This window comes from Dermacentor andersoni, chromosome 5, assembly GCF_023375885.2.
Source record: "Dermacentor andersoni chromosome 5, qqDerAnde1_hic_scaffold, whole genome shotgun sequence".
Classification (NCBI taxonomy): domain Eukaryota; kingdom Metazoa; phylum Arthropoda; class Arachnida; order Ixodida; family Ixodidae; genus Dermacentor; species Dermacentor andersoni.
In genome coordinates this window covers 148,295,159-148,309,525 of record NC_092818.1, presented here as the reverse complement: position 1 = coordinate 148,309,525, position 14,367 = coordinate 148,295,159, and the positions used below count along the sequence as shown (strand labels likewise).

Below are 14,367 nucleotides of genomic sequence, written 5' to 3'. Positions count from 1 at the left end.
CTTAGTACGTCTTCCTGCGAGCCTATACCTCGGCAGCTCTGCGCTATGATATTAAATAATGTGTTTATAAAAGCTTTCACTCCTTAAGCACATGATAACGACCTTCGAAGGCTATCACGCAGCAATTTTTTACCTATAGATCTCGTAATTTTTAACTTTACTGTCATAAAAAATAATAGACACTCTTTAAGTTTACATCTTCTTGTGGAATAGACGAAATGACGACGAAATTTCTGAAAAAAACGCTAGTGAGTATTCCTCTATAGTTTTAGAGAGCATTTTTTCAGTCGTACCTGTCTTCATCCTTGCCTCATGACTGGAAAACAGCAAAGATTATTCCGATCCACAAATATGGCGAAAATCAAGATCCTTTTAACTACAGGCCCATATCGATTACCTCAGTACGGTGCAAAATAATGGAGCACAATATATTTTCTAATCTTGTCGACTTCCTTGAAGAAAATAATTTTTTCTCTAACAGCCAACATGGCTTTCGCAAATCCTTTTCTTGTGAGACTCAGCTGGTAACTTTCACTAATGACTTACATGTATATCTTGATAGCGGTTTTCTGACTGATTGCATATTTTTGGATTTTTCGAAAGCTTTTGACAAGGTAAAACATGTAGTGCAACTACACAAACTAAGCGCACTCAACATTGACCCGGGAGTACTTAGCTGGAACCACTCGTTCCTTTCGTCTCGTTCCCAATTTGTTGTAACTAATGACTCCACATCTTACGCGGCTCCAGTTGAATCCGGTGTTCGACAATGGTCTGTTCTTGGTTCTCTTTTATATTTAATATATATTAACAATTTACCTGATAACATTTCCTCACAAATTTGTTTATTCGCTGACGACTGTGTTATATATAGAAAAATAACTAATGCCTCTGATATAGCTACCCTTCAATCTGATTTAAATAACATATCTAATTGGTGCCTCACTTAGTGCATGGAACCTAAAATTATAAAGTGCAAATCTATGCGGATTTCTCGTTCTAACACAATTTGCCCTACCTACGCCCTCAATGACTGCCCCCTTCAATCCGTTACATCCTACCGTTAGGCACACTATATGCACACAAGAAACTGGTAGTGAAGTGGTATCGAAATTTTCCATATCGGTCTCACCAGCATAAACAACTTAATACTTTGGCAGCAGCGACGGCAAACAAAAGCAAGCAAAAACAATTTTAGTGCAAACGCCCAGGCACTAATCTGCAACAAAAATGCAGCATCTTCATCCTTATCATCATCATCAGCTTGATTACGCCCACTGCAGGGCAAAGGCCTCTCCCATACTTCTCCAACTACCCCGGTGATGTACTAATTGTGGCCATGTTGTACCGGCAAACTTCTTAATGTCATCCGCCCACCTAACTTTCTGCCGCCCCCTGCTACGCTTCCCTTCCCTTGGAATCCAGTCCGTAACCCTTAATGACCATCGGTTATCTTCCCTCCTCATTACATGTCCAAAAAAATGCAGAGCTGTGCTAAGTGGCTTGCAGTAAGCCATCGCTGGCACCAAATGAGAATTCCGTCGGTGAACATCTCCTTTTGAAGCTTGGGTACGAGACGCCAGGGCCCAGGCTAGAGGTAGCCGCTAGCTGCTGATGGTACCGCACTTGCAGCAGAAGGGGCGGATCAACGCTAGTATAGGTACGTTTACGCAGCCGGATCGGGTGGAGGGTGCGTAGTGCAGACAGCCAAGAAAGCAATCTGCAGCAAAAAGGCAGAGACACGCTAAGTTGCTGCTTGCAGTAAGCCGTCGCCGGCGCCAAGTGAGGATTCCATCGGTGAACAGCTCCTTTTAAAGTTTGGGTACGAGACGTCAGGGCCCATGCTACAGATTGTCGCTAGCTGCTGATGGTACCTGTTGTGTCTTGAAGTACGCAGTAGCTTACTTGCCAGAACACATGTTTATTGCCTTTTGCAATACAACGCAAAAGAATCACAAGGCACTTACGTGGCCGTCTTATGTAGCTATACAGAGCTAATAATCATTGACGTCACAGACACACACCAGGCACGTGCGTTCTATCTCAGATAAAACAATTCAAGACCTTAGTGACGTTAGAGTGCCACTACACGTTCTATCTAAGGGGTGATGACACAACAGTACCTACCTTGCAGCAGAAGCAGCGGATCAACGCTTGTACAGGCACGAGTACGCAGCCGGATCGGGTGGAGGGTACGTAGTGCCGACAGCCAAGAAAGCAATCTGAAACAAAAAGGCAAAGACGCGCTAAGTTACTGCTTGCAGTAAGCCGTCGCTGCCGCAAAGTGGGCAACTATATGGGCAACCAACAATCTTCACAAATATCGAATGTGAAATTCTTAACCGACAGCATTCGAGAGTTCACCATGTGATCCACATTTTCTGTTCTGGCACATTTTACTGTCGTGCTCACTAGATATAGCTTTTTTTTTTTTGGGGGGGGGGGGGGGGAGCAGTTGCCGCAAGAAAAACACGAGACTTAAAGGAAGGGACAACGCGAAGCGGTTTACCGCTTCGTGTTGTCCCTTCAAGTCTCATGTTTGGCTTGCGGCAACTTCCCAAAATCATGAATCCCCAACTGGCTTACACCCACACTCTGCCACGTTACATCACTAAATATCTTGTCTGCACAGCTACTAGTATTAAGTTGTCTTTGTCTACAATCGTCGAATACGTAAGCAATTGTACACATTACTCGTAGAGCTATTTATTAAACTGCGTGATTGAGATCAATTGGCAACAGTGTACGGATAGGCTGCAAGGTGTTCTCTTACTCCCGGAAATTTGCATATTAACCTGCGTCACGGCCTTGACATTGCCCCCGAGAAATCGTATGAAACGGTTCGCACTATCTTAGCAACAGTAATTTTGTCGATGCTTCAACACAATACTTGCTTATATTTTTAATTATTGATAACGGAAAAGAAAGCAATAAATATATTCATGGAAATAAGTGATAACAAGTAACATGCAGAATTAAAATGGAACATTCACATGGTTCTCTAGCATACAGCGAAAAAAAAAAGATATATCATAAGAATATAGTATAGGTCTCGTTTCATATATGCGTATCATATTTTATGAAACAATAGGTACTATATAAGTCATTCTAATAATAACACAGTGTTGAACAGCATAATATGAATAAGTGAATGCGGTTCAATGTTCTCAGACAAAGCCAAGCTCCCGATTGAACAGTGAGTGCAGTCAACCATCAGCTTATTTGCTTAATTGCTTATAGGTAAATAAATTAAGATTTTCATGGAAATAAAGGATAAAAATAAACATGGATATTTAATATGGAGCATTCAGATGGTGCATTCTGGCGTAGAGCGGCAAAAAAATGGAAGAAACACCAGAACAAGATATTGTAGGCATCGTTTGATGCATGCATATCACATTTTCTGAAACAATAGGTACTGCACAAGTCATTCAAACAATAGTATAGTGACGAACAACGTAATATGAATATACTAAAGTACCGTTTGATATATGTTATCGGTGATAGGATAGGTTGCGCGCCAGTCATCCAAAGCAAAGCAGCAGGACTGCACAACACATGTACATATTACGAGTACTGTGTGACATATGTCCATTATATTTGATTAAACAACAGGTAGCGCACTACTCACTCAAATAACACTACAACTCTGAACCACAGGTGCTTTTTAATGTATGTGCGGTCGATGTCTATCTCGAGTGCAGGCTTCGACAACGTTCTCATCCTTACCTTGCTTGACGCATACCGTGGATAGCCGCTCATAGCAGGAGCTACTGATGATTTAATAAGACAAGGCTCATATTGATTATCGCAAGCAGGGAACGTTCTGCAGTTTGAAGGCTTGAGGCTTTGCATGCCGGCGAAAGAAACTAAACTTATTACCAGATTATTGCTACCGTCTTGCGGAAAAGATAGAATAGAAGAAAAGAAAATTTTGATCAAGCATTAAATTTTATGAATACCCACTAGAGTTGTCTGAAGTGAAACAACACAGGTCGCGCATAGGTGAACGTTTCGCAGGAGGACAACAGAACGGCTTCCATTCTAGTCATGAACGGATGCTTTAGGGCTCATGGAATTCACAACCTTATTATGTCAGACTTCCATTAGGAAGGCATAATTCGGGGGGTCGAATGTAAACTGGGTAATAATTTGAGAGCACCTGGAGGGCATGTTACTGCCAATAATGAGGCGCAGTTGTCTTCATTGCACTTGTCACGTGTGTGTGCAAGCGCGCTGAGCAGCGGTGGACAGATCATACCCGAGAGAACACGTGACAGCGCATTTTAGTTTGATGTCTTCTTTTTATTTGTTCTGCCTAGAAGACGGCTGAAATTAAATTTTGGGTTTCGCCAGGCCAAAAGAATGATCTGATTATCAGGACATTCATAGGGGGGGAACTGAGCATTAATTTTCGCCACCTGGGGTTTGGTAACGTCAACATAGATGTAAGTGTACACGAGTACTTTTGGCATTTCACCGCCAGGGAAATGCGGCCGCCGAGGCCGGAAATGAAACGGCGACCTCGAATCCAACTGCGCAAAGCTGTAGCAATTACGTTACCGTGGCGGGTATTTGAAAACTATCTTGCTTTTCCATGAACGCGACGCGTTCTGACAAATATAGCTTTCGCATTTCATAGGATCACAGTGCCACGAAGTAATCGTCTTACTTCGCTAGCTATTATATAGACACTCCAAGGGAATTTTCGTCGTCGTCGTCACCGTCAGCATCGCCGTGGGGCTCCGTGTATAACCAGGCATATGTGTGGTACATGCTTATCCATGATGTATTGGCGGGTTATATTGCTACACTAGCCAACCCTCAAAGCTGCGCATGCCGGGCCTTACGTTCCTGACTAAATTATTCCTTTGAAGTTTAACAATTGCAGCACATAAACGAAAGGCATGAGACATAATATACACAGCGCATGTATTTTACTTTAAATCTCCTCAGTCTATTAATTATTAAAAGTGCAAGACAATATCAGTGATCAAACCTGAAAGTGATGTTATTTTACTGGCGTGGCCATTTACACAAAGCGTAGTGGCGCCTGTGCAATGTCATTACAGGCCCTACATGGCGTGTCAAAAGCATATGAGGGTGCCAGAAATTTTGGCGCACCCACCTGTGTTGCGTCCGCGTTAGCCGGACTCTTGTGTAATTAGAACACCGTCCGAGAAGCTGAAGCGAAGCACTAAACCTTGCTATCGCAGTCAGTGCTTCGCTCGTCGCGCGAAACTGCCATCTTTCTTTTTGTGTGTGCGTGTGTTTGTATCGACCGATCCAGTGTACGAATTTGTTAAAGAGCTTATATTCATATCGCCTCAGGAAGAAGATAATACAAGAAATTTCAGAACGTTCTCATTCCACTGGGTTAAAATTTCGTTTGTTATAAATAGCCATTTACGCGCAAGATAATTAGTTGCCTGCGCTGCACTGTACATTCGCCTGCATAATATGCTGCTTCACGAGGAGCAATTGCGTGTTTAACTCATTTACCAGTAATAAAGAAGGTTGGCCACTGCAACTGGGACCGCTTTATTGTAACGCGTGATACCAACGCAAATTTCTCGCAAAGGCAAGACATTTCATAAAAATGTCCATTGCTGCTGCTGGAACTGCTATTTCATTTTAATCTGAAATATTATACAGGAAGCTCCCATCAAGGTCACACAAGGTCATTTTCAATTCTTCAATTCATATTAGAAGTTAACTTCCCGCCTAAACAGCCGGCATTATAAAAATACAATCTACCCTTGCTAATATCTATGATATAAAAAGTATGAGGATATATGCAGTAGGTAATTAACGCAATTTAGGATAAAACCCAATTACGAGACCCAATCCTGACTTTGAGAGGTGTGCGAAGTGATAAACTAACATAGGAGTTTTAAAATAGGCAATTTGTATTGTCTGTGTAGTAATGGTTCGTTTAAGGCGAATCACGTGGCCCTACAATAATTTGTGGGACCTGGGTCGAAAGTCCGAAGCTTCACCCCCTTCAGGCGCCAGAGGCACAGCTATTGCGCAGCTGGCATGTGCTCCTTGGTGCAAAATTTGACAATAGGAAAGATGGAGGGCAACAGCGGTTTATATCTACCCGGGCGTCGTTGGCCACCCTCCCCAGATGCTCCTGCTCCCGGACTGCCAAAACAAACCTCCGTCAAATAAATTTATATCGGTGATGCCATTCAACCGTTCAATACATTGTTCGGTTATTTAAATAAGAAGCCGCTATACAATGCTTCGCGCACCACGATAAGAGAGAGAGAGAGAGAGAGATGAAGAGGAAAGGCAAGGAGGTTAATCAGATATCAGTCTCTGGTTTACTACCCTACATTGGGGATGAGAGATATGGGTTAGAAAGAGGACAGAGAGGAAAGCGTTAAAAAACACACGCACACACGGAGACACACACACACACACAAAAGGCGTTCCAGTTAAAGACGTTCACAAAGGCCGGCCGATCGCAAATTTGATTGTTGTAGCTCTCGCTAGTATGACGATTGCCGCCGTGGAGCTGTTTGGCAGGACAGATTCATCAGTGTAAATATCTGCAGAATCACGGTAGTCCTCGTACAAAAATAGTAGCGTGAGCTGTTTAAGGGCTGGTGATGATAGATCAGCTTTTTTCGCGATGCCAGGTATTGTGAGATTGATTTTTGGCTGAGCGAGGCACCAAGGAGGAATCTAAGGTCTCGCAGCCGGAGTGAAGCAAGCTGGCAATGATTCATCATATGCGGTTATCGTTTGACTGAAAGATGTGTGTGTGTGTGGTCTGTCCGCTGGTAGAGAGGCTAAGTGGTGACGAGGAGTCCTGGCTAGATGCCTTATATGGGCCCGGAGCACTTCAATTTCAATGTGGGCCTTGAGCACCACGATAATTTCTCTTAATTGAGTTAGGGCCTTAATCTTTCCTTCACAATTTTCTCGAAAATATTCTTTGTTGGATTTACGATTAAAGGGACAGTAAAGAAAAACATTACACCGAGCTAGATCGATTGATTATTCGCCTAGAAGTTCACGATCGCTTTCTGTGCGCCAGTATGTCGCTTAGTTCTCTAGAAAATAACCCCAGAAGGTCCCGCTGCTGCTCCTCAAACTGAACCGAACGCGCGATTTTCCTCTATACTGTTCTGTTGGACTCAGCCAGTGCTGACGTCGCCTGATAGACACAATCGTCCACAACAGGTGGCGCCTCCCCAAGTTTACATTTTAGACTCGTTATCGTCCTTACAAAAGCTTTGTTCTCGCTACGAATGACGACTTCGTTGTACCAGCAACCTAATCTTTCACTATTGCTCAGTTTATGCTTTTGTTTACTGTCCTGTCAACGTTCTTGCTGCGGGTTTAGAGCCGAAGAAGATGGACTAGGTATAGGAGCGTATTCCGGTGCTTGCAAAGGCATTTTGTTTTAGTGAGTTCTTTTTATTCTAACATGGACACAGGGAATTTTCAGCGATTTACCGTTGCTTAAAAGCTCAAATTTCATTATCAAAGTTTGCTTTTTCGCATGAGAGTTTGCTCCATTCGCTATAAAAGCCAGAAAATGAACAATAAGCAACCCGATGCTAAACCAGCAAACTCACGGACGAGCCCATTCGTTCAACACGGAGCTTGTCCTTTTTGTAACCCACATGTCGCCCGAATAAACCCTTTGGCGCGTTGCTCTTAGACCACTTTTATTACACTTTGGGGGCAAAAAAGAATCTCGTCTGGCCGCTACCCGATGCTAAACCCTTAAAAGCACGTTTAGTGTACATTATGTGAAATGTTCTGACGCATTTCCTAAGTATGGATGTTCGTATTGAAAGCACGACGTGAAACCGACAACATATTTTTTGGGCTGTTTTTCATTCTATTCCATTCATTAAAAATTCTTATTGACGTGATGTCAAAGCTCTGTTAAATAAATGTAACCATCAGTAAACAACCCTCCCCTTTTTACGGCTTATCGAAAATATTTTAACAAGCACTGACAGGCACTTCTCAACACGTCTTGCTTTCACTTGCATGCTGTTACAGAGTACAACTGCAAAGAGCAATATTTCGCAAATTCGCGCCAGAAAAAAAAAAGGAAAAGCGAGCGTATTTGTGCGACCGTGCTGAGTCCCAATCCAAATTCTAGAGGGCAGATTTGGGGACAAAAGCACGGAGTCCAGCGTTGCCATTTCTGTACAGCTTTGGGATGCTTTCTAGTTTCTGTTCTCTACTATATATTTTCGCAGCACTCATGACATGGCCGATTGATGAAAACACACAAATTGTGTGTTTTTATCAGAGGCCGTGCTCGTGAAAACTTGTGGTGACCAGCGCGATGAGCTATGGTCATTCTGCTGGTGGTGTTAAACATGCAATTGCGTTTTGTTACCATTCTTAATATTTCTAAGTAAAAAAATACAAGCAGTTCTCGGTTATGGTCAGTGCATTGACTGTTTCCCGCCTACGCGTGCACATTTTCAAAAATAAATCATAAATCGCTTACTGAATTTGAATTCACTCCTTCAGGCTAAGGGCTCCGACTGCAATCTAGAATTTCCTAAAGCAGCCCTTATTTACACAAAAAATGCAAGGTTGTTTATTCTCTTCCTTTAATTACATACCTTATTTATTCGACGTTTTGCTTAGATAAGCCGAGGATATATCACAAGCAGGATAAAATGATGAGCGGGTTGGTCAGCGATCACCACGAAAGAAAGCAGATAAGCAACACGATAAGAAAGAACCTTCGAATGCAGCGAAATCGGCACTGCGTTCATGTTTTGTTTTTTTCTGCCATTTTCGTGTCGTCTTTTTCAGGAAGTAACTGCACACCACTGACCCCGCCCACGGCCCCTCATATATTGAGAACATCTATCCACGAAAATTTCTCAACGTCTCTCTCTATCTTGCACTGTTTTAGTAAAGTTTCATTGAAGAAACAGTGCCTTTCTAACTACAAAAGCTATTGCCACTAGGAAAGTTTGTTTTGGTCATTGCTACTTTACTAATTGCCCTAACCACACTCACTCATTCGTGATCAAGACAGAAATTATTAAGGGGACATGCGTAGGATTTTAGAAGAATTTGCTGTTGGGGGGGCTAGTTGGTAACCCATTCTAGTAAAAGAAATTCAAGCGCAAGAAACACACCTGAATACTTGTCTTATCGATAGGACCTTGCTTGCGGGTGTCTTTCGCACTCTAATTTTTTTTAACAGAGTCGTAGGATCTGCTTTTATCCATTACATGAAAGCAATTTATTAAATTATTCAGAGCCTGCTCTTTACGAAACTAAGCGCCTCCAGCATAACTCCGACAATCTTCGTAACCACTCCGCAGTTACTTGCGAGACACATAGTAGAACAGCAGCTTTTCTTTTCAAGAGTCCTGCCTGACACAAACACAAATAACACTGTCGTACCACGGTAGTTCACTCAGAGGCCTCTCTTGTTTCTTACACTTATTACTACTTTTCCAAACTGTACTACTTCAACCGAATGTCTTCGTAAGTTGCTTCTTTTTCGTCTGCTTCTTCTGCTTCATTAGACAGAAGATATGAAAATTTGGCCATAAATAGGTCCCGACATTCCATAATCATAGGTCCGAGATGCAACAAAGAAAAAGAAAGGATATATGGAAATACAAAATAACTGTTAAAAGTATATAATCCAATAGCAAAACACTAACAGAGGAAATCCGCGTGTCACTGAGGAAAGAAAAAGAATAGGCGATAAGAACAACAAGCGCGGACCTGTCTTGTGATCACAGAATAAAATTAAACATAAACGAAAGTTTGCAAGAAATTTATGACACTTCTCTCTCCACGAGGATATTTTGTAGAGCCCTCACAGCTTATCTCTCTTCGTCGGGACACTGTTTAACCCGCACAAAACAAGTTTATGGTTTTCAGTTCATCAAATAAGTCTCGGTCTATCGTTATGATGTCGCAAAAATGCGTCCCATATAATATTCTCGCCAAATGAGCCCTTGTCTTTAGGTGTTGAATTAGAACACTTCTTTTTTAATTTATTGCGCATACCACCTTTGAAGAGAAAAAAGACTGCCTAGGGCATCAGAAGGCATTTAAATGGTGTGCATCCCTTTCGACAGCATACGCGTACTCCCATGACATTCTATTATGCCATGAGTTACAGCTCGTGGCACCTCAGACGCCGCTGTCATATAGCCCCGCTGTAGCTCATCCAAAAGAGAATTACTCACAACATTTCGTCAGCTTCTTATGACCCTCATATTGCCCTCATCTTCTCTCATTTTAGCTTCTACTCCCACTAAACAAAATCGTATGGTACAACTATGACATATAATACATATAATTTAACGCATAGGTAGAAATAGCCTTCCTAATTCTAACACTACTATAATTTCTCAACAGAATGATGCTCTACTTCCAAAATTGTGCAGCCATTACGGCGAACAAAACTGTTAATATTGCTGATGTGAAAATTTGGAATAGCCTACCTGCCCATCTAATATGTGCGCGAAAATTATTGCGTTAACTCGGGTCTTGCATGGCGAATTTGCACAGTTTATTATTACTTCGGTCTTAGTGTTTACTCATATCCTCTGGTTACTCATATCCTCTGGTTACTCAGCCGTCCACAAGTACATCTAATGATTCCGGGACTACAGAAGAAGACAGATCTACCGGCCCCTGCTCTAAAACAGCTGAGCTTACTTCTTCTGCATGAAAAGTACAGCAACCACGTGCACATCTATACCGATGGATCGACTACGTCGTGCAGTTCTTCTGGTGCCGTGGTTATACCAACGCGAGGAATGACACTGCGGTTCAAGACATCGCATGTCACGACCTCAACGCCGGCAGAACTAACGGCCCTGCGTCGAGCACTGGAATTCATTGATTCTGAAAGACCTAGAAAATGGGCTGTGTTCTGCGATTCAAAACCGGCATTACAGTGCACGCAGTCAGTTCTCCGACACGGATGTCATGACCAATTGACATACGAAGTCGTGAAACTTTACCATGATGTCCAACAAAAAGGTCACGAGGTCGTTTTTCAATGGGTACCTGGTCACTGTGGAATCAGTGGCAATGATTCCACCGATAACGCTGCTCGCACAGCACATCAAGGAGAGCACAGCGTTTCAATTCCGCTTTCGAGGACTGACGCTGCAAAGCAGCTTCGATACCTGGCACGCAGTCTCACAGTGACCGAGTGGAACTCGCCAAACTTACGACTCACGCGACTGCATCGACTAATCCCCTCCCTGCAACTCCGACCTCCACTCGGACTTCCTCGACGTGAAGCTGCGCTTCTCTGCCGCCTTTGGTTAGGAGTGGCCTTCACAAAGGCATACTCTACATTAATTGGAGTGACTGACAGTGCAGCATGCGAGGTCTGTGGCACCGAAGAAAACATCGACCGCCTGCTGTGCCACTGTCCAAGATATGCCCCAGAGAGACAAGAACTTGTCAAAGCTTTCTAAAAACTGGACAATCGGCCGCTTTCTGTGCAAGTGCTGCTGGAACACCGTCCCCATCGCCCGTCGGCCCATAAAGCGGTGAAGGCGCTTTTGTGTTTCCTAAGGACGACGGGTTTGTGCGACCATCTGTGACTATTATTGCAATTTCTGTAAGACCACATGCGTCAGAGAACTCGCTGCAATTTTCTTCTTTCCTTCCCTCCTCTCTCTCCCTGTGATCTTTGTTTTCCCCTTTCCCATGGCCCCGGTGTAGGGTAGCCAACCGGACGTTATTCTGGTTAACCTCCCTGCCTTCTACTTTTCTCTTTCCTCCTCCTACTCATTATATGCTAGTTATTGTGTTACGTTATACTATTTAAACACCGTATAACTTCTACAAATGTTTCTTTTTTACCTTCAAATAGGAACTCATTCCTTTTTTTTAACGGTAATCTTGTGTAACTCATGGCAGACGTATCGCTACAGTTTCTAAAGAAATGGTGCAATTCCTTTGTATTTAACTTCCCTTATGATGGAACCCACTGATGATCGAACACCACGGATGATGGAAAAGTAAAAAAAGAGCTTTGTGCGTCATTTTACAAAGGTTTCTGAAGCCTCTTTGTTCAGAACAACATTTTCTTTCCACAAGGTTACATTTTGATGGAAACTGATAAGCCTCCACTCAAAATTGTTGAGAGCACAAATGCATAATAAAAGAACTTTGGTAATACCAGACAGAACGAGTAACTATCCACACATTTCTACACCCACACATTAACCCTGCTTCGTGTATCATTTACATCTCACAGTCGTGTCTTCAACCAAAGCTGTCTCGTGAATTTATGCGCACACTTGACACAGTTACCAAATCAAGTGGTAACAATAGCGCATCGCTTTAAAAACAACTGCAGTGCTTGATATTCAATTCCACAGTTTATTTCTTTCTACCTACATCTCTTGATATTGAATGCCACCTTTGCTTCGTCATTTCTCTAGTAAGTTTCAAATCAGCAGCGTTATCTTTCTCCGCTCTGGTTTGCCTATAAAGCGTGTGCGTGCGGTTAGATAATAAAGCAGGCACATTACCTTCTTAGAAAAGCAGACGCTGAAACGGAGTTCTATTTAACAGAGGCAACAGTTTCCTGCTTTACGGCATGCGCTGATCTTGCAAGCATGGCTCTCCAAAACGAGTCCAAAGTGAAAGACGTTATGTTTCAGCTTTGTTGTTGCTTTCAATATGAAAGCGAACTGAAGAATCAGCAATTTATAGACAGACGAGGCACTCACAGTGCTGACTCTACTTTGGCGCGGTAATCGGCTCGAAAAAAGCAATTTCGGCTGTCAAATGGGTACCACTCACAGAAGGAAGTTTTTCATTATTATTTATGTCTGTCAAACACAGAAAATCAACTCAGGGGTTTGCCGTATGTGTAAGTATGCATCCAAGAGAAAATTTATTGCATTCATACGCGCGTTTTGAAGTCCTTCTTTCGGAAATTGTCTTAACTTGTTTTCGTGAGCGTTAAAACAAGTAGGACCGTAAGAACAAATTCGCAATTGAATTAGGTTCTTCATAATCACTGAACATATGTTGTGTTTCTTAGGTATTTTTACAATACAAAATTTCTTACACTCTTAAAACAGTTGCACCCTTTGGGGTGTATGTTTCTCCCACATCAATAATCGCCATCTTTCTTGCTTCCGTTTCCTTTCTTGAAAACGCTGGGCTCGCTAGTTTCCTGTCGAGGATGCTATGTCACGATGATAACGCGCATGCCGTGCGTGACTTGGAAGCACCAGGCTCACGGCGTTAAAGAAAGGAAATGCGGGCCCGATTGATGACGATTGTCGTTGTGGGACAAGATACGCCACAAAAAGTGAAAATTTTTTTAGAGTGTACCCAAACCCTGCGACTCTAACCCTAATACAGATGTGTGATAGCTGTCGAAGAATTTCCTAGTACATAAAACATCCATATAAATCAGGCAAACATTAGGTTTTCTTCTCGCAAATCTTAATAAACGTGACTGTCGTCACTGAGACGAGAAACAGTGTTTTTGTTGTTGTTGCTGCTGTTGCATGGCTTGAAGATTTGTCCCACTGTTCATTATGCGCACCAAATGTAAAGACTACTTCAACGAAGAAAACAACCTGGAAATGAGGCCTCGAATATCTTCAGCCACATTTTCCTCACCAGACTTTCTGGCTGGAAATATGCCTTTCTATCCCTGTTTATGTCATTGTGCTGAAAAGAAAAGCGATAACTGCTTGATTTATTCAGAATAACTTCTTTTAAGCTTCGGTAGTGACATACTAGGCGTCTTAGCCGGTGGCATATGACTACATGGTAAAGGAAAAAATCGACTAAACATCAGGGTATTCGGTCATGCTAACAGGAATGCATGTGGAGCACTGCGAACAGATGCAACATGCCATGTAAGTGTTGTTCATTATTAAACTAGCCAAATAATTCCCAATATCATGTTTTCAATTTATTACATAGCTGCCAACAACGTAATCATTGTTAGACACTTGAATTGCTCGTGTGCGCATCATACATATGAATATCTCGTGATTTGTTGCGGCTATCTCAAAAAGCGTGGGTAGGACAGAGTGGTTGCAGCCTTCAAGCAGGCCTCCTTGTGACACCAAAGAAAGTTGAGTTATATGGTAACCACGTGGCATCACAAATCGCTGACGGCATGTTACTCAGCCTAGTGTTGTGGCCACTAACTGCACCATGTACTTATATTCGAAAGCTGGACACGGCCAAAGGCCTTGGCGATTTGTCGCTTTTTAACTCTGCTCTTGTTGCCTTAGACGAGAGATAAGCCTGGTCCTCTTATGGCCAATAATGAGAGGACCATGTACATGGAGCAGGATGAATATAAACGGAATGGAAATGTAGGTGGCGACATTTGTGGCGCAGATTTAC

At 42.6% G+C, this 14,367-nt stretch overlaps 2 protein-coding genes across 4 annotated transcripts in view; one reads left to right on the top strand and one right to left on the bottom strand.

Moving 5' to 3' along the window:
* Positions 1 to 14,367, bottom strand: part of LOC126531390 (cell adhesion molecule 4-like) — a 545,870-nt gene that overhangs the window by 362,840 nt on the left and 168,663 nt on the right. Inside the window, exon 3 of the mRNA XM_055071137.2 lies at positions 2,128 to 2,222. Within this exon, the coding sequence (XP_054927112.1) occupies positions 2,128 to 2,222 (95 nt within the window). The remainder of the gene's footprint in view (positions 1 to 2,127; positions 2,223 to 14,367) is intronic.
* LOC126531387 (glycine receptor subunit alphaZ1-like) overlaps positions 1 to 14,367 on the top strand; it is a 243,160-nt gene that overhangs the window by 178,691 nt on the left and 50,102 nt on the right. The window lies entirely within an intron of this gene.